This window comes from Rhinoderma darwinii, chromosome 2, assembly GCF_050947455.1.
Source record: "Rhinoderma darwinii isolate aRhiDar2 chromosome 2, aRhiDar2.hap1, whole genome shotgun sequence".
Classification (NCBI taxonomy): Eukaryota; Metazoa; Chordata; class Amphibia; order Anura; family Rhinodermatidae; genus Rhinoderma; species Rhinoderma darwinii.
In genome coordinates this window covers 149,520,567-149,540,957 of record NC_134688.1, presented here as the reverse complement: position 1 = coordinate 149,540,957, position 20,391 = coordinate 149,520,567, and the positions used below count along the sequence as shown (strand labels likewise).

At 41.3% G+C, this 20,391-nt stretch overlaps 1 protein-coding gene across 3 annotated transcripts in view; it reads right to left on the bottom strand.

Moving 5' to 3' along the window:
• SLAIN1 (SLAIN motif family member 1) overlaps positions 1-20,391 on the bottom strand; it is a 52,699-nt gene that overhangs the window by 10,848 nt on the left and 21,460 nt on the right. For 2 of the 3 annotated variants that reach the window (XM_075852372.1, XM_075852373.1), the window contains exons 3-5: positions 14,915-15,064; positions 11,171-11,518; positions 5,170-5,319 (exon numbers count right to left, since the gene is read on the bottom strand). In XM_075852372.1, coding sequence (XP_075708487.1) covers positions 5,170-5,319; positions 11,171-11,518; positions 14,915-15,064 — 648 coding nt within the window. Of the gene's footprint in view, positions 1-5,169; positions 5,320-11,170; positions 11,519-14,914; positions 15,065-18,801; positions 18,949-20,391 lie in introns of all 3 variants that reach the window. The other variant, XM_075852371.1, reaches the window with a different exon arrangement.

Here is a 20,391-nt window from a genome sequence, read left to right as displayed (position 1 = left end):
ATGTTCAGGGACCATCAGATTGGCCCCTGACATTCTGCCCAGTGCCCATGGCTGTTAGCAACAGCCAGGGCATAGAGCTGTGTGCACGCAATCGCGCGTGCACAGTCTCTGAAGTGCCGCCGTAATTAGTCTATACGGCGGACTTCAGAGACCCTGACCGCTGGCCGTATAAATACGGCCAGCGGTCGGGAACCTGTTAAAACCATTCCAATCCCATTGCCGCAACCCTTTTTCCTCAGCACAAAAATGAATGTCTGCTTTGTCTCGAACAAAAGACCCCGCGTTTTGGCTTCCATCCTTAAACATAGGTTGACAGGAGGACTAGGGGTATCCAATTTGAAGGACTACCATCATGTCTGCATCTTTGATCAACTAACCCATTGGTGGCACTAAATGGCTGGTAAGAATTGGGTGACCCCTGAAAACCACCTGTGCAGCCAAGAATCTTTACAGATGAGAATCATTACATATATGTGTGGCAATAGAAAGCTTCCCCAACTTACTTGACCTCTATTCAAATTCCTCATAAGGTCTGGCACCTTCTTTTTAAAAAGTCACACCGAAGACCACGACAACCTAACCCTCTTCGATTCCCATCGCAATACTAGACAACCAAATACCCTACATAAATCATTTAGATTAGAATGTATCAGAGGGTATTTGTGCTATTCAAAGCCTTTACGACAAAGTTGGTCGTTTCCATTTCCAATATTTACAGGACTGCTTCCCCATTTCCCATAAAGAATTTTATAAATTCCTGCAAATTAGGTAATTTCTGCAACATAACTCAATTCCCAACATCTCTGTTAATACAGGCCTTCAGTACTTAAATCCAAGAAGATTGGGGGAATCTATTTTGCGATCACACTCTCAGTTATATAGTTAGGTCCAGAATTATTTGGACAGTGACACAAGTTTCTGCATTTTAGCGGTTTACCAAAACATATTGAATATACAGTTATATAATCAATAGGGGCTTAAAGTGCAGACTCTCATCTTTAATTTGAGGGTATTCACATCCTAATTTGAGGAAGGTTTTAGGAATTACATCTCTTTTATATGTAGCTGCCTCTTTTTCAATGGACCAAAAGGAAATTGGACAATTATCTCAAAAACTATTTAATGGGCTGCATGGGCTATTCCCTCCATCATCAATTAAGCAGGTAAAAGGTCTAGAATTGATTCCAGGTGTGGCATTTGCATTTGGAAGCTGTTGCGGTGAACCCACAACAGGAGGTTAAAAAAAAGGAGTGCACTGGTGATCTCGTGAACTCCAAAAGGCCTGGACATCCACAGAAGACAACAGTGGTGGATGATCACAGAATCCTTCAATGGTGATAAAAACAAAAAATCCATCACAACATCTACCCAAGTGAAGGAAATTCTCCTGGAAGCAGGTGTATCAGTATCTAAGTCTACCATAAAGAGAAGACTTCATAAGAGCAAATACAGAGGGTTCACAACAAGGTGCAAACCATTAATCAGCCTCAAAAATAGAAAAGCCAGATTAGACTTTGCCAAAGAACATGTAAAGAAGCCGCCGAGTTCTGAAACAGAATTCTTTGGACAGATGAAACTAAGATCAACCTGTACCAGAATAATGGGAGAAAGTAAGTATGGAGAAGACTTGGAACGGCTCATGATCCAAAGCACACCACATCCTCTGTAAAACATGGTGGAGGCAGTGTGATGGCATGGGCATGCATGGCTGCCAAAGGCACTGGGGCACTAGTGTTTATTGATGATGTGACTGAAGACAGAAGGAGCCGAAGGAATTCTGACATGTTCAGAGATATACTTTCTGCTCAGATTCAACCAAATGCAGCAAGGCTGATTGGACGTCGCTTTACAGTACAGATGGACAACAACCCAAAAAATACTGCAAAAGCAACCCAGGAGTTAAAGGCAAAGAAGTGGAATATTTTGCAATGGCCAAGTCAATCACCAGGTCTCAACCCGATCGAGCATGCATTTCACTTGCTTAAGAGAAAACTTAAGTCAGAAAGACCCACAAACAAGCAACAACTGAAGACATCTGCAGAAAAGGCCTGGCAAAGCATCACAAAGGAGGAAACCCAGCGTTTGGGGATGTCCATGGGTTCCAGACTTCAGGCAGTCATTGCCTGCAAAGGATTCACTACAAAGTATTAAAAAAACCATTATATTTATGGTAATGTTAATTTGTCCAATTACTTTTGAGCCCCTGAAAGGAGGAGGCTGTGTAGAAAAATGGTTGCAATTCCTAAACGTTTCACAGGATATTTTTGTGCAACTCCATGAATTAAACCTGAAAGTCTACACTTCAATTGTATCTCAGTTGTTTCATTTCAAATCCAATGTGGTGGCATGCAGAGCCCAAATCATGAAGATTGTGTCACCGTCCAAATAATTCTGGACCGAACTGTAAATCAACTTTTGTGAAAATAACTGGGAAAAAGATTTGAATCTAAGCTTTACAGTTGCTCAATGGCAAAAGTCCTTCTACACTATATACCGATCGTTCAGAGGCACCTCTCACCAATAGGCAGCCTTCAAAATGTGCCTTAGATGCTATTATACTCCTACAAAGAGTGAGTCGAATGCTTCCCACTAGCTCTCCTAACTTTTTTGCAGACTCCCCAGCATCCTCCTACATATTTTATGAAACTGTGGCAAAATTCACCCACATTGTTGCTCATCTTTTGATGTCGGCCAATTTGGTCATAACCTGCTATTAGAAACTGTCCACCGTGCCTTATATTAGGGTAGTAATTGACCTGGTTAGCTCCACTTGTATGTACAAAAGAGTCATAGCAATACACCAGAATTAAGCATTTGAAACTGGACAGAAACTTCTAATACGCCCTTTGACCCCTTCAGCCTTTTACTATAGGAATTGCATTTTTTAAATACATTTCTTTTTCCCTTATTTTTCTCTTTGTGATTGAAAATAATTGCTTGTGTCTCTCCCTGGTGTCAATACTGCATATACCACATGAATTGTATAGTCAAATGTTTGCAACGTTTACTCTGTTTATGATACTTTCTGCATTGTTCTTTGCCATTGTTTGGTTTGTTTTTTTTGGACTTTTCTTACGTTCTGTAAATTTAAAAACTTCAATAGACATGACATGTTACCTAAACCTCATAGTGAACGGCGTAAAAAATACATACATTTTTTAAAAAAACGAAATCGCAGAATTGCTTTTTTAAATTTTCTTAATAACCCACCCAAAAGAATAACAAAAAAGGTAATCAATTGTTCATATGTACCCCAAAATGGTTCTATTAAAAATTATGACTTGTCCCGCAAAGAAAAAAAAACAACAACAACCCTCAAATGGCTGCATCGATGGAAAAACTAAAAAGTTATGGCTCTCGAAATGCGGCAACATAATGCTTTGCTTTTATGAAATGTGGTATTAAAAGTTTACTTTAAACTCAGACATTTAGGGCATAGCCACAGGATATGCAATAAATGTCTGATAGATGCAGGTCCCAACTCTTGGACCTGCACCTATATCGAGAACAGAGATTACTCAACCCCCGCCCCCCCCGCGCCAGGCGAGGCGGTGCTGGCTGCCGAGTCCAGGCGGGGACTAGGTGGAGCGTTTGCCATTCTCTATACAGGTGTGCATCCCAGAGCTAGGACCCGGATTTATCAGACATTCGTGGTATTACAAAGTTAATGGTATTGAACGTCGCAAAAGTTATGACTTTTGATGCATTTATGCTGCCCACACCCCTTTTTCAAAAAAAGGAGGGGCATCATGAAAGAATCATAAACTGGTGGAAATTGTAGGGGAAATCTACACCAGCTCGTAGCTGGCATAGATTTTCCTTCCATGCATACAGACAGCCTGAGTTGAGCCTAATTTATTAAGAAGAGTTCACCTCTTATTAAATTAGGAGCATTGTACTCAAGCAATCTTTATATTAAGACTAGCGTATGAAATTCCATTCTTAATATGTCTCCAGGGTTACAAACTAAAAATGAACCCTGTGTAGTCTGATTCTGCAGTCATACACCGATCTGACCATATTTCTTTCTAGCCTACCAAATGTATGTAAGGTAGAAGACAGATGGAAGCCCCTCCTACCATGGGCATCATACCAGTTATTTGCTCTGGTAAGTATGCTACGGATTTAATTGTGTGCTTATACAAATAAAATGTTTCCAAGAATTTATTCTGCAAACTGTTGGAATTTAAATTGCTGTTGATGGTGAATCTAGTTGTGAAAAATACATTTCTCTTAGGTTAGGAACAAGAAATTGTATGTGACAGTTGTGCAATAGTGAACTATATTTACTGTTCCAGTTTACAGTGTAAAGAGTCTGGTCTTCTGTAATGGACAACACAACACTCTCTCCAAGTGCATATGATAATTTAACAGTTTAGAAAATTGCAAAAAGATTACCAAATTGCTGTTTTTTACCAAAAGCATCAACTATAGAAAATGTTAGTACGAATAGGAAAATCTTACTTGGAAATATAACGTGCAACTCCAATGATATCTGAAAAATTCTATCTGTTGCAGGACTTTCCATAAAGTGCAATATTGTACATCCCTAGTTAACTTCCTATCCACACTCTACAGTACATTTACAGCGCCGGCGGGAGTTTTGGCCTTAAAGAGGTTGTCCAGTTTTAGCAAATTAAAGTCTATGTACACCTTTGAAATATTTTTATTAAAAAAAACAAAACAAAAACTATGTCTATCAGAGTGTTACTTTCTAAATATTTCAGCTGTATCTTGCGTGGAGACCTGTTACCGATCACATCTAAGTTATGAACTTAGATGTGATCAGTAACAGCTCGATCCTGAGTGTCAGAGACACACAGAACCTGCTGTCACTGAACACGTCAGTGCCATTGAGCTAACAGATACAGGTTCCAGCGCTAGATACTGCTGCTCTGTATACAGGTTACAAAGCAGCTGTATCTCAAAAAGAAAAAATATATTTTTTTTAATATTGGTATTGGACCTCCCTGTGTGGCTATGGTTAAAACGCATAGGAGCTTTGAAGCAAAAGTCTAATTCTACACGCAGGATCCAAGAAGACAAAGCCAACACTGTCAGACTTTATGTATGGTAGTCCATGATGCATATTCTTTTTTAGATTTCACTGAGGTTTAAAATGTACGTTTATATTCAGTACAAATTTGGTAGACAGGCAAGGATACTTACAACTTGTTTGCAATCTGGATAAACCATTTGCTGCACCATGCAGATTGGAATCAAAACTTTGGCTATTGCGTACAGTAACTGGAGAAAGCACAGTGGTTGTCGTTGTGCTGGCCATTCGAGCCAGATTAGGCATACTTCTACGCAATTTGTCTAGAAACAAGAAAAAAATGCATGGTTTCATTATAATATATTGTTTATTGCACATCTACTTATTAATTCTAGAAAAGTATTCCGAAAACTTTTTTTTACATGGTATCCTGTGGGTAATGGATGGCACACATCACAGGCATCGGTTTAATGTATACTGTACGTCATGGGCTTTTTATGACATATCCATCAATGGATGACGTTATGTTGTATGATTGATGAATGCAAATATTATCTGTAGCACTCGGTGTATATTTTCTGGCTGCTGTAGGCACCCACCCCATCAATATTGCGAAGATAAACTGGGGCACTCCATTATGATATGCAAAAAAGATTTATTTGGAACAGGGAAAAATAAGGTTTGTAACGTTTCGGCCTAGACACACGACCTTTATCAAACTCTGTGAACATAATGCAGAAACAATGTACATCAGAAAAAGTATCCAAATTTCATCTTACAAGGTAAAGCAGTGGCACACATATATGAATGTAAAAACAATTCTGCATTTCAATACATATAAAAAGGTACAGTATCGATACTTAGAAAAGTGAACCCTTTGCGGTCCTGTAAATGGGAGTACAGATGGCCAGGTGGAGGCCATGGAGAAAAGACTATGAATTCTAAACTGTACACCTAAAAAGTACATTGTAAATGCTCCATGAGAATGTAACGAATATACAAGATAGGTGATGGCAACCAGGGCCGCCATCAGGGGGGTATTAGGGGTAGTAGTGTAGGGGGCCCGGCCAAACTTAATTGAAAGGGGGGCCCGGCAACTGCCGCGACTTGCCTTTGGTAGAAAAAAACAGGCCCCTGCAATGGGGCCTGTTTTTTTTCACCAAAACAATGTCGTGAGCTGCGGGCCCCCCTCTCGTTTAACACCGCCGTGAGCTGCAGGCCCCCCTCTTATCACCGCCGCGAAACACCGCCCGCTTGCGCGCGTACGAGCGAGCGCGCGAACGACCGCGAGCGAGCGCGCGAACGACCGCAAGCGCGCGCGTCCAGGCGCGCCGCCGAGAGGGAGGCGGTGCGCCCGCAACACAAGATCCAGGGGGAAGGACAGGACAGCACAGCCACACTGGACAGCGGCGCAGTCTACTTACCTGCTGGCCCGCCTCTGACTCGTCCTCCTCGTCCTCTTCCGCCTCCTCGTCCGACTCCGCCTCCTCGTCCAGAGCGTGGCTGCGTAAGGAGAGGGGGAGGAGTCTAGTTGTTGAGCGGCGGCAGTTCTACGATCCCCGCCATTTTCTGGAGCCTGGAGGTGAAGGTGAAGGATGACATCTGGACCGAAGACATCGCATGAAGAGGACTGGAGTGGGAGCAGCTCTTCTGACACGGTGAGTAAAGTGTCTCAAAGTGCTGTTTATGTATGGCCCTGTTCACACAGAGTATTTTGCAGGCCGAAAAAATCTGCCTCAAAATTCCTTAAAGAATTTTGAGGCAGATTTTGACCTGCCCACACTATCTTGCCGCGTTTTTTGCCCGCTGCGATTGAGGACAGCAGACAAATGCAGCAAAAAATGCATTTTCTGCCTCCCATTGATTTCGATGGGAGGTCAGAGGCGGAACCGCGGCAAGAAAGGACGTGCTGCTTTTTCTTTTTTCCGCGACTGGCTCCCATTGATTTCAGATTAAATCAATGGGAGGCAGTTTTGGAAGTTTTTTGGTGCCGATTCTGACGCAGTGTCCGAGTCAATATCAAGGCCCAAAAACTGTGTGAACTGGGCCTTATTGTTAGGGCTTATTCAGACGAACGTGTAATACATCCGTGCAACGCGCGTGATTTTCACGCGCCTCGCACGGACCTGTGTTACTCTATGGGGTCGTTCAGACGGTCAGTGATTTTCACGCAGCGTGTGTCCGTGTGTCCGCTGCGTAAAACTCACGACATGTCCGATATTTGTGCATTGTTCGCGCATCACGCACCCATTGAAGTCAATGGGTGCGTGAAAATCACGCCCAGCACTTCCACAGCAGTATAAACTATGAATGAAAACAGAAAAGCACCACGTGCTACAAACATACAAACAGAGTGTCATAATGATAATCACGCAGCCGCGCATCATACGCTGCTGACACACGGAGCGGTTATGACCTTTTGCATGCACAAAACGCCACGTTTTTGCGCACACAAAAAGCACATGCTCGTGTAAATCCGGCCTCAGGGTAGGAACACACTAGGCATGAACACTGCGGATTTTATGCAACACATTTTATTGTGGAAAATCCGCAGCGTATCACAGTCGCAGCCGAGTGGATGAGGTTTAAACAAATCTCATCCACACGCTGCAAAAAAAATGGACCTGCCGTGTGGCTTTTGGCTTTTTAAGCCGCAGCATGTCAATTTATTCTGTGGAATCGCCGCTGCTCTGTTGCGGAAATGCTGCGGTTCTGCCGCAAAAATCACACATGAGAAAAAAAAAAGGTACTTTTTTACATTTATAAAAAAGTTTAGACTTGCCCCGGCCGTAGTCCTGGTGACGCGATCCTCTATTCTTAGCGCAGCTCGGCCTCCTGTCATGACGTTTCATCCCATGTGACTGCTGCAGCGGTCACATGGTCTACAGCGTCATCCCAGGAGGCGGGGCTACGTTCAGAAGAGAGATACGTCATCTAAACTACGGCCGGGGCAAGTCTAAACTTTTTTTTCCCTGCAGGATTCCCGCAGCGGACATGCCTCACGAAACCTGCGCCACTATTTGGTGCGGTTTTGCTGGCGGAATTCCCTGCGGCTTCCGGGGCGGATAAGCTGTGTAGTTTTACTCAGCATATCCGCCTAGTGTGTCCCTTATGATGTCGCTCCTGGAGCTGCTGCCGGTCTCTAAATAGGCAGTTGGTCCAGTAGAATTTGGAATTATTTTTTTTTGTGAACCAGCTTAAAAAAACACAAAACTTTTGTGTTAGGGCCTGTTCACATCACCGTTCGCTTCCGCTCCGGGGTTCCGTCTGAGGTTTCTGTCGGGTGAACCCCGCAACGGAAAGTGAAAGTGACAGCACAGCTTCCGTTTCAGTCACCATTGATCTCGGCAGGTTTTCGGACGGAATCAATAGCGTAGTCGACTGCGCTAATGGTGACGGAAACGGAAGCTTTCACTTTCCGTTGCGGGGTTCACCCGACGGAAACCTCAGACGGAACAGAAGCGAACGGTGATGTGAACAGGCCCTAACAAAAAAGTTTTGTCTTTTTTTAAGCTGGTTCACAAAAAAAAATAATTCCAAATTCTACTGGACCAACTGCCTATTTAGAGACCGGCAGCAGCTCCAGGAGCGACATCATAAGGGACACACTAGGCGGATATGCTGAGTAAAACTACACAGCTTATCCGCCCCGGTAGCCGCAGGGAATTCCGCCAGCAAAACCGCACCAAATAGTGGCGCAGGTTTCGTGAGGCGTGTCCGTTGCGGGAATCCTGCAGGGAATCCTGCAGGGAAATAAAAGTTTCGACTTGCCCCGGCCGTAGTTTAGGTGACGCATCTCTCTCTTCTGAACGTAGCCCCGCCTCCTGGGACGACGCTGTAGACCATGTGACCTGCAGCAGTCACATGGGATGAAACGTCATGACTGGAGGCGGGGCTGCGCTAAGAATAGAGGATCGCGTCACCTAAACTACGGCCGGGGCAAGTCGAAACTTTGTATAAATTTAAAAAAGTGCCTTTTTTATTTTTTCTCATTTGTGATTTTTGCGGCAGAAACGCAGCATTTCCGCAACAGAGGAGCAGCGATTCCACAGAATACATTGACATGCTGCGGCTTAAAAAGTCACACTGCAGGTCCATTTTTTTTGCAGCGTGTGGATGACATTTGTTTAAACCTCATCCACTCTGCTGCGACTGTGATACGCTGCGGATTTTCCACAATAAAACGTGTTGCATAAAAACTGCAGCGTTAATGCCTAGTGTGTTCCTACCCTAAGGCCGGATTTACACGAGCGTGTGCTTTTTGTGTGCGCCAAAACGTGGCGTTTTGTGCATGCAAAAGGTCATAACCGCTCCGTGTGTCAGCAGCGTATGATGCGCGGCTGCGTGATTTTCGCGCAGCCGCCATCATTATGACACTCTGTTTGTATGTTTGTAGCACGTGGTGCTTTTCTGTTTTCATTCATAGTTTATACTGCTGCGGAAGTGCTGGGTGTGATTTTCACGCACCCATTGACTTCAATGGGTGCGTGATGCGCGAACAATGCACAAATATCGGACATGTCGTGAGTTTTACGCAGCGGACACACGGACACACGCTGCATGAAAATCACTGACCGTCTGAACGGCCCCATAGAGTAACATAGGTCCGTGCGAGCCACGTGAAAATCACGCGCGTTGCACGGATGTATTACACGTTCGTCTGAATAAGCCCTAACAATAAGGCCCAGTTCACAGAGTTTTTGGCCCTTGATATTGACTCGGACACTGCGTCAGAATCAGCACCAAACAACTTCCAAAACTGCCTCCCATTGATTTAGTCTGAAATCAATGGGAGCCAGTCGCGGAAAAAAGAAAAAGCAGCACGTCCTTTCTTGCCGCGGTTCTGCCTCTGACCTGCCATCGAAATCAATGGGAGGCAGAAAATGCATTTTTCCCTGCGTTTTTTGTCTGCTGTCATCAATCGCCGCGGGCAAAAAACGCGGCAAGATAGTGTGGGCAGGTCAAAATCTGCCTCAAAATTCGGTGCGCGGTTCCAGGCGGTCGCGGGTGCGCGGGAGTTTGCCGGTGCGCGCGATCGGTCGCACGGGCGGCAGTGTTTGACGGCCCCCATGACGACCCCCATGCTACCCAGGGTCGCCATCAGGGGGGGTATTATGGGTACTGATGTGAGAGGCCCGGCCAAACCTAATTGAAAGGGGGGCCCGCAGCTCACGACATTCTTTTGGTGAAAAAAACGGGCCCCATTACAGGGGCCTGTTTTTTTTCTACCAAAGGCAAGTCGCGGCAGTTGCCGGGCCCCCCTTTCAATTAGGTTTGGCCGGGCCTCTCACATCAGTACCCATAATACCCCCCCTCATGGCGGCCCTGGGTACCATGATATAGTGCTGGACGGAGTACCGTTAACAGGCGGTGCCACGGTAGGGGGGCCCAGAAAATTTAGCTGTAGGGGGCCCTGAAATTCCTGATGGCGGCCCTGATGGCAACCGTCGTGCCTTAGTGGCACTGGTAGGGAATTTTTCCAATATCTGGAACAGTATAGGATAAGGCACATAGGAAAACAGAAACCCATTTAATGAATACCTGCATATCTGATGTCCAAGTTTTTCTGATACATATGTACCTGTTCATGTGACATCACCGAGAAGTCACATCAGGTTACACGATTATCCTTGGGGATATCAGGCATAGTGTGATTATTTGTGTATTTCTGTTGGCTCATCATGTACCGACATACACTACATAACGCCATGGTTGCACTTGCAACAATATACAAGTAATGAGCTTATTTAAATGTTTTTTTTTACAACATTGCCATTTAATTTTCAGTTGCTTAGAGCCTTGTCTGCATCTATGTATAAAGTTAAAAAAATAAATATATTTAATCTCCATCTAAATACACAAACGGCAATTGGGTTTTGAGCCATTTCCTTTTGTAAATTAAAATGTGATCCATTGAGATTATTCATTATACAACTTAATCAGTCCAAAAGTGGATTCCGCTAAACCACAATGTAGGCTCTGTCAAAGTCTCTGGTTATTACTTAATTGTCAGCTTAGCTCAGGAACCACAAATATGTGGAATCTCTTACCTTGAACACTGGATTATTCATATACTTAAGTTATGCTTGCAATGTATGCTCAGTGTTTGGATCTACTAATCAACATTCTACAAAAATAAACCCATTTATGTATATAATCTCTGTGATCAAATACCTGCAATAGTTCTATTTTGTGGTTGCTCTGGAGTCTGAGCTGGAGAAGTAAAACTGTATTGCTGATATCCATTCAGGTACGGGGAACTGGGGCTTCTCCTGCAATCCCGAATACTAGAGAAAGTTTGCGAATGAGGAATGCCTCGTTGGAGCGGCGAGCACCGACTGAGTCTTGGTTGAGGTGGTGGTAATAGATCAAACTCTTCATCATCATCGTCAACACTATAACGGTCCGATTCCTGATCACTATTGGCACATGACATTTTTTTTCCAGGGTACAGAGAAAGGCTTGAGCGATGTCTTGATACTGAACTACAAGTGGAGGTAGATGCAAAATCTTGCCTAAGGCCTGCAACAAAAGTTAATGGAAAAAAAATTATTTACATTTAGGTTATCTTGTGCTAAAGACTAATTTTATGCATATAAGTGGTTTCTATTTATTAACCATTCACAGTTTTGATGCAGACTAGGGAAAACATTTGTCATCTTTTTACATTTCTAACACCATTCAGAATTTATCAAGGACAACACTAGTGGAAATTCAAGGATGTACAATTAGGTGAACAGAACCCATATACCTGCAGAACTTGCTGTATTAAGTGCAAGGCAGACTATATATATTCACTGCCATGGGTCACTTATTTGCCATTCCATTTTCCTCACTCTTAAACAACCTCACACTCACATAATAATAATAATAATAATAATACAACATATAGTTTTTATGGCGTTTGCACAGTAAAATACTTTTTATAAAAGATCATTTACTTGTTGTGTTGTCATATTCGAAGAGCCATAACTTTTTTATTTTTCCATCAAGAAAGCTGTGTGAGGGCTTGTTTTTTGTGGTACATGTGGCTTTTTTACCTCTTTTTATTCCAGCTTTTGGGAGGTGAAGTGACCAAACAATTGTGATTCTGGTATGGTTTATTATTATTTTCTTTTATGGCATTCAACGCATGGGATAAATGACAAAATAGTTTTGTAGTTCAGGCCGTAACGGACTCGGTGATACCAATTATGTATACTTTATTTGTTTATTTATATAAAAAATGACTGATAAGGGAAAAAAGGGGGATTTTTACTTATTAAATTTTTTTATTTTTACACAACTTTTTTTTTACTTTTTTATTTTGTCCCACTACGTGACTTGAAGGAAGGAGGCCCTGATCACAATTATAATACACTGCACTACATGCGACTTTGTCAGGACCCACTAAGCTTCCGTAGATGGCATAGCCGGAGGCCATTGTTAGGTCTCCGGTTGCCATAGCAACCATCGCCGCCCGCTATCATGTAGCGGGCCGTCGATGGTGGCTTAACCCCTAAGAAGACACGATCGCTTTTGAACGCAGCTTCTAAGGGGTTAATCAGCGGGGACACCGCAATCAGTCTTCGCTGAAGGAGCGTTTCGAGAAGGACAGAAAATGGCAACAAACAAGCACCACACTCTTAGGGTATGTTCACACAGCGTTTTTCGTAAGGCAAAAAAAATAAGCCTCATATGATATGGCAGATTTTTAACTGACAGCGTTGTTTGACCTTTTTTTTGCGTTCTTTTTAAGCCCATGAAGTGAATGCAAAATACGCAGGCAAAAAAGCACCAAACGAGCGCCGCAGGTATTTTCTGCCTCCTATTAATTTCAATTGTAGGTCAGTGTTGGAAACCACTTGAAGACCATCAGCCTGCCACTCACAGGTAGCACCACACAGCCCTCTTGTAGGTAGCGCTACACAGCCCCCTTGTAGGTAGCACCCGCCATTTCTCTAGATCATCTTTGAAATGTTTCCACACCTTGATTGGATTCCACTTGTGGTAAATTCATTTGATTGGACATGATTTGGAAAGACACACCCCTTACTTTATAAGGTCTCACAGCCGACAATGCATATCAGAGCAAAAACAAGCCATTAGGAAGAAAGAACTGCCTGTAAAGCTCAGAGACAGGATTGTGTGGAGTCACAGATCTGGGGAAGGGTACATAATCTCTGCTGCACTGAACGTTACCAAGAGCAAAGTGGCCTCTATAATTCTTAAATGAAAAGAGTTTGGAGCAACTTGGACTCTTCCTAGAGCTGGCCACCCCACCAAACTAAGTACTCAGGGGGACAAGGGCCTTGATAAGAGAGGTGACCAAGAACACAATGGTCACTCTGGCTGAGCTGCAAAGTACCTGTGTGCAGATGGGAGAAACCTCAACAATCACTGCAGCACTCCTCCAATCTGGGCATTATGGCAGAGTGGCCAGAAGGAAGCCTCTCCTCCGTATAAAAAAAAAAAAAAAAAAACACACATGAAAGCCCACCTGAAGTTTGCAGAAAAGCACCTAAAGGACTCGGACTGTGAGAAACAAGATTCTGTGGTCTGATGAAACCAGGATTTAACTTTTTGGCCTCAATTCTAAGAGTAATGTCTGGAGAAAACCAGGCACTGCTAATCACCTGCCCAATATCATCCCTACAGTGAAGAATGGTGGTGGCGGCATCATGCTGTGGGGGTGTTTTTCAGTGGCTGGGACAGGGAGACTTGTCAGAGTTGAAGGAAAATGAATGTTGCAAGGTACAGATATATTATTAGTGAAAACCTGATCCAGAGTGCTCTGGATCTCAGACTGGGCTGAAGGTTCACCTTCCAACAATGCAAGGACCCTAAGCACACAGCAAAGGCAACACATGAGTGGCTTAGGGACAACTCTGTTAATGTACTTGAGTGGCCCAGCCAGAGCCCTGACTTGAACCCAATCGAACATTTCTGGAAAGATCTAAAAATGGCCGTCCACCGACGGTCCCCATCCGAAATGACAAAGCTCGGGAGGATCTGCAGAGAAGAATGGCAGAAAATCCCCAAATCAAGGTGTGCAAAACTTGTGGCATTATGCCAAAGAAGACTGGAGGCTGTTATCGCTGTCAAAGGTGCTTCAACCAAGTACTGAGTAAAGGGTCTGAATACTTATGTCAATGCAATATTTTAGTTTTTACTTATCAATAAATTAGCAAAGATTACTAACATTCTGTTTTCACTTTGTCATTATGGGGTATTGAGTGCAGAATGATGTGGAAAAAAACTTGAAATTGTTTTTTTATTTTAGCACAAGGCCTCAAGATAACAAAATGTGAAAAATTTGAAAGGGTCTGAAGTCTTTCCGAATTGTAGGTATAAACTATAAAATTATGCTCACAGATGGACCCAACCTTTAAGCATTAGGCTATATTCACACAGAGTTTGACGAGTTTTTTGACCCAGAAACCACGCCGCAAAACTCGTCAAGAACGGCCCGAAAATGGCTCCCATTGATTTCAATGGGAGGCGGAGGAGTCTTTTTCCCGCGACCGGTAAAACCGTCTCGCGGGAGAAAGAAGGGACAAGTCCTATCTTCGGGCATTTATGCCTCTGATCTCCCATTGACATCAATGGGAGGCAGAGAAAGCATATTTTGCGGCGTTTTATGCCCGAGGCACTCAATGGCCGCGGGCGAAAAACACCGCGAAAATCAGCGCGCAGGGAGAGGAAAATCTGCCTCAAACTTCCAAACGGAATTTTGAGGCAGAAATTCCACCTGCAAAAAAAACTCTGTGTGAACATAGCCTTATAGTGAAAAAGTAGTTTTGCCTTTAAAGTTCACAGAAGATTTAAAAATATTTTTTCTGACTTTGATATGGATAGGAGAATGAGATGCATGGACAAGTAAAATATTAAACCACATGCACGTACTGTACGCCACAAGAAAATGCTGAAATGTCTTACTTTCTTCTTGTAATCTTGCCATGATCTGGACATCAGTAAGGTCCTGTAGTTTGTATCCCATAGAGATTGAATCATCTTCTAGCTCAGATGTGCTGAGTTCACTATCTATTGAAGACTGTGGGCTCAAAGGAGAAGTCTTCATATTATAACCTGAAAAAAAAAAAAGAAAATTCTTATAGGTATTTACCATAAGGAAATAGAGTCCATAACATATACACTCGGCCACCAAAATAAAATCATAAGAAAATAGCAAAGAGACTGGTGGAGTGAAAAACAGTTCCACATTTCAGTTTTTGTAACCACCTTTATGTGGCCTCTAAGACAGGATACATAGAGCAAGGCAGCTTATAGCCAATAATGCATCGTGTGACATAATACTATATCAGCACTAAATATAGTAGCCATCATATCACATTTGATACCGATCCATATAATTTTAGGTTAAATTATACAGGAATATTATCAAATAGTATGATCACTTTTGTATGTAAAAAAAAATATGGAGTCAACCATAGAACTCACATTGACTTTTCTACTCCCCAAATGGACAGTGGTAAATGAGGTTGTTTTTTTTTAATTCATTACGTAAGTTTCCCCTCAGGAGAGCACCCTATTAGTCAAACCCGACTTGGACGTTGAAAAGAAGATAGTCCACATAGAACTATTGTAATTATTTTTTCTTTTTTTAATATATTTTATTTTACTTGTATAATATTTTTGATGGCTTGCAATAATTTATATCAAATAGAAAAGGAAAAAAAGATGTTTGGAGGTTGAGGAAGGCAACGGCTTCCAAATCGTCCAAATATAAAAAGGTACAGTTCTGTATGTCTAAAATTGATTCTGCCATCAGAACACGCTGGTTATATAAAAATGAGTGGGGATCATAGGCAATACTTATCGCTCTCTGGGGAGAAGCAGTCCTCGACCCTACTATGCTAACCTCTGATCAGCAACATGCGTTTGGTCCCTGTGTTTCCATATGATCATTGAACTCTTTAGTGACCTCTAATATTCTTGTAGTTAACAATAGGGGTAAATTAGCTCATGCATAATCCCAAAATACTGGTGACACAAAAACTAAAATGAGAAGAACAGGTACAGTGACCTTTACATTGCACATTGACTCAGTGGTACTGAACAAAACCAAAGAAGAGAAGCGTAGGTCACTAAATCTGCACAGAATATCGTATTTGTTGAAATATGCTTCCAAAGGCAAGTATTCACCCGGACATTTAAAAGATCTTATCTCCTCTTGAACTGAAATTGAGAAAGAATCCTAGAACGGGGGTACAATGGAAATAATTCCAAAAGGTAAACTTTAGGAATATTTCCCTCCATTGTCCATAGTGCTGTGATCAGTTACCTTTTTACATTTTCTTGCATTTGTTAGAGGAAAATATAAAAGGAAAGCTACCGAATGTGGATGCGTAGCCTCTCATGCTCTGCATGCAACATTGTAAAATGCTGAACATAACAGTGGCACAACTTTCCTATGGATAAATGTGCCAAGCATCATTACATCTTGAAAGGAGTTCCCCAAAATAGACTTTTAGGACTCCCCTAAAATATTTTTAAAAATAAACAGCAACCCGAGCTCCATGTAGTGATCCGTTTTGTGCCATAATGTTCCCTAATGTAACATTTTGGCTTTTGCGGAGCCTTTTTCAAGCTCAATAGAGTCTAATAGTATCACTACATAGAGTTTGGTTGCTGTTGTCTTCTATTCTTTTTGAGGATTTGATACGAGTGGACCTGAACAAATCCCTGATGTGACTCTGTGTGCAGATTTAGTAGGACAGAGTATTAGTATACAGTTCATTCTCTCTTGTGAATTCTAATACGTCAATAAACTCAGATCTCAAAAGTGATCTGGTCCCAGATCTCAATGCAAATATGGCCAAGGATGTGTGGTCATTCTCTACTACAATTAATGCCAATTACAGGAACTTCTAAGTGCTCTTTACAGTCATAAAAATATATTTTAAACCAGGAGCTTGCAGGTCCCTGAAAATGTTCCTCAAAATTATTCCCATCTATACTACATCCAAAAGATTGATCCCAACATGTTATGACATCAGGGTTTCCTGAATTGTATCCATTCACTCACAGCCCAGCACAAATTATGGGTATAGAAGAAAAAGAAAAAAAAAAGGAAAAATGCACGGCACCACATAGTGCAGGTCACCAGAGTAGGGTGAAGGAGTAGATTGCAAAAAGTGGCAGTTATGTACACTAATTATGCACATGCAGTATTCTAGAGAATGTGTAAACAGTGTCATAGGCCCTCCATGTGTTCATGTTCAGCCATTTATTCGGACGACAATAATGAAAACTAATTTCTTTGCAGATGTCTGGTTAACGTGAACTCTAAACTTTAAATGGCCGACAACACTTTTACTAGTAGAATAGAAATAATTATAAAAAAAATATGATGTTCAATGTATTACACTGAAGAACTTAGCAACCATCCATTACATATGTTGGCAGAACTTCAAGAGACTCTGTCACCACATTATAAGTGCCCTATATCCTACATAAGGAGATCGGCACTGTAATGTAGGTGACAGTAATGCTTTTTATTTAGAAAAACAATCTATTTGAAACCACTTTGTGAGCGATTTTTTGCTTTATGCTAATGAGTTTCTTAATGCCCAAGTGGGCGTGTTTTTACTTTAGACCAAGTGAGCGTTGTACAGAGGAGTGTATGACGCTGACCAATCAGCGTCATGCACTTCTCTCCATTCTTTTACACTGCACTAGCGATATAGCTATATCGCTATCTGCAGCCTCATACACACACACTAACATTATTGCAGCGTCCTGATAATGAATATACATCCCTACCAGCCTGGACGTGATGTGTATTCAGAATCCTGACACGTCTGTAGCGTCTCTGTAAGATTTACAGCAAGGCAAACTTAATCTCGCGAGATTACGATGTAACCTGTCATTTCAAACGAGATTACGTTTGCCTTGCTGGAATCTCACAGAAAAGATTCAGAGGTGTCAGGATTTTGAATAAACATCACGTCCCTGCTGGTAGTGATGTATATTCATTATCAGGACACTACAGTAATGTTAGTGTTTGTGTATGTGGCTGCACATAGCGACATAACTATATCGCTAGTGCAGTGTAAATGAATGGAGAGAAGTGCATGACGCTGATTGGTCAGCGTCATACACTCCTCTGTACAACGCCCACTTGGTCTAAAGTAAAACACACCCACTTGGGTATTAAGAAACTCATTAGCATAAAGTGAAAAATCGCCCATAAAGTGGTTTCAAATAGATCGTTTTTCCAAATAAAAAGCATTACTGTCACCTACATTATAGCACCGAGCTCCTTATATAGGAGATAGGGCACTTATAATGTGGTGACAGAGCCTCTTTAAGATCAAAACTTCTAGCTACTTTAGATAAATAGTAATAAATTCTCAAATATATGGTCATAATAGCAAATGCTTGTTTGACCCACAGTCAGTCATTCAATGTTCTCCCTAGAGTGCCAAATATTGAAGTACAGAGCTTGTAGCCAGAGAGGAACTGTCATTTAAGTAATTCACTATGTATTTAAAAAAAACATAGCTCCACTTTTTGAGCTACTTTGATGAATACTCAGACACATAAATTTAAATTTATTGAAGAAAGCCAGGTTCTACATGTAATACAATGTTCAGCTTTTCAACCAGTATTAAATATCAGCAATTTAAGTAAAGCCATGATGTAAAAAACAAAAAATTACAATGAGAACATAGAGATGTTAAAAATGTAAATCACAAAAACCATCACAGATTGAAAAAAAAAAAGTTAAATAATTTGCTGAAGATAACCAAAACCCACAACATTTCTAATACAAAATTGAAAACAATAAGTTGCAGGTTTACCTGTCTTTTCTGGTGTTAGTATTGCTTTAGTTGGGGTTTTAAGGATGCTGGGAGAATTTAAGCCGTTGCAAAATGGAGTGAGTCTCGCAACTGGACTATATGGGAAAGAGGAAACAGGAGTAGAAAAGAGACTCCTCCAGCGACCAGCTAAATATAAAAAGGAACAAAAATTACCGATTAGAACGGATTGTAAAACAATACCTAAAATATGACATGGATCAGATTGAAAAAAAAAAATCCCATCACCTTGTAACTTTTGTAAATTGGTTACAATAAGAGTCAAATGCACTTCTTCAATAAAATACTTTTAGCAACAACTAGTATTCTATGTAAGTACAGTAAGGGTTATATAATTTTGTAATAGACCACAAAAATTCTATTAGTTTGTAAGTTATATTCTGTCACGTTTCATTAACTTAGGTGTAGGGGAGTCCCTCTATGGATGTGCTGCATACATAAAGATCAGGTTTCAGTAAATGTAGTCCTCAGTGTGGCGGAATTGGGGTTAACCAAAGTAAAAGCTGAATTTAACATTTTTAGGTGGGGTAAGTCTGTCACTATCAAATATTGCAATATACAACTTGTATGTAGTGAAATCAGACGTAAACTGAATAAACATTCCCAAACTGTTATTGAGCATTGACTGTTCTGACTGCCATCACCCTTCTAAAGATGCTTAACACATCCTTACTATCAATAGTCGGAACGTGTAAATGTGTATCATGGATTGGTTTTAACAGGCGATTGTCAGTACAATTGTTAGAAAAAACAATCATCACTATTAAGATGGACATGAGTGAAAATATTCTTAGCAAATGTGATTAAGATATTACTGTTAAGCTAAAGAACGATATGTGTAGAGATGTGCTAAATACTTGCTAATCAATAGGTTTTCTTTAAAAATCAAAATGTGACCAGACATCGAATCTTTAGAAAATGCATTGTGTAAAGCCACCTCTAGCGTTAAGCTAACTTTTTATTTTAACCTTCCCCACCCCCACAAACTAAGAATAATGTGTAACATTCAACCGTATCAAATAATAAAATTCTAGCACTGGTGACAATAATTTGACCCAATTAACTTTACATTCATAAAATTCATTTACCATAAGGAATAGAGATTAACATAATAGGCATGTGTTGTATGATTTTAGTGGAAAGCGTAAATACAGATCACTAAGTGGCTTATATTGACGCGCTCACATTTCATTCCTTAGGGGTTACGGATACTGAAAAGAAAGGACAGACATATGACCTTGGAGGATGCCAAGAATATCATTTCCTATTATTTAGATTTGATACTAGTCACTGCCCCAACCCTCTAAATACAAAAGAACTCCAATTTCGGCAACACGGTCACAACTTGATCTTGTGCCAGTAAAACAAATATATCAGTATTTTTCTATCAAGAGAAATCCCACACAGCAGAGCCCTAACCAAACTGCGTTCATGAATTGATACAATCACAAGGACTGCAAACAATAGCCTGTCTTTGTTCAGGATCCTGCAGTGGTTGTATGTCTGTTAATAATATGCTACATGTAGATTACATATACACAAACATAAAAATATATATCTATATACGTGTAT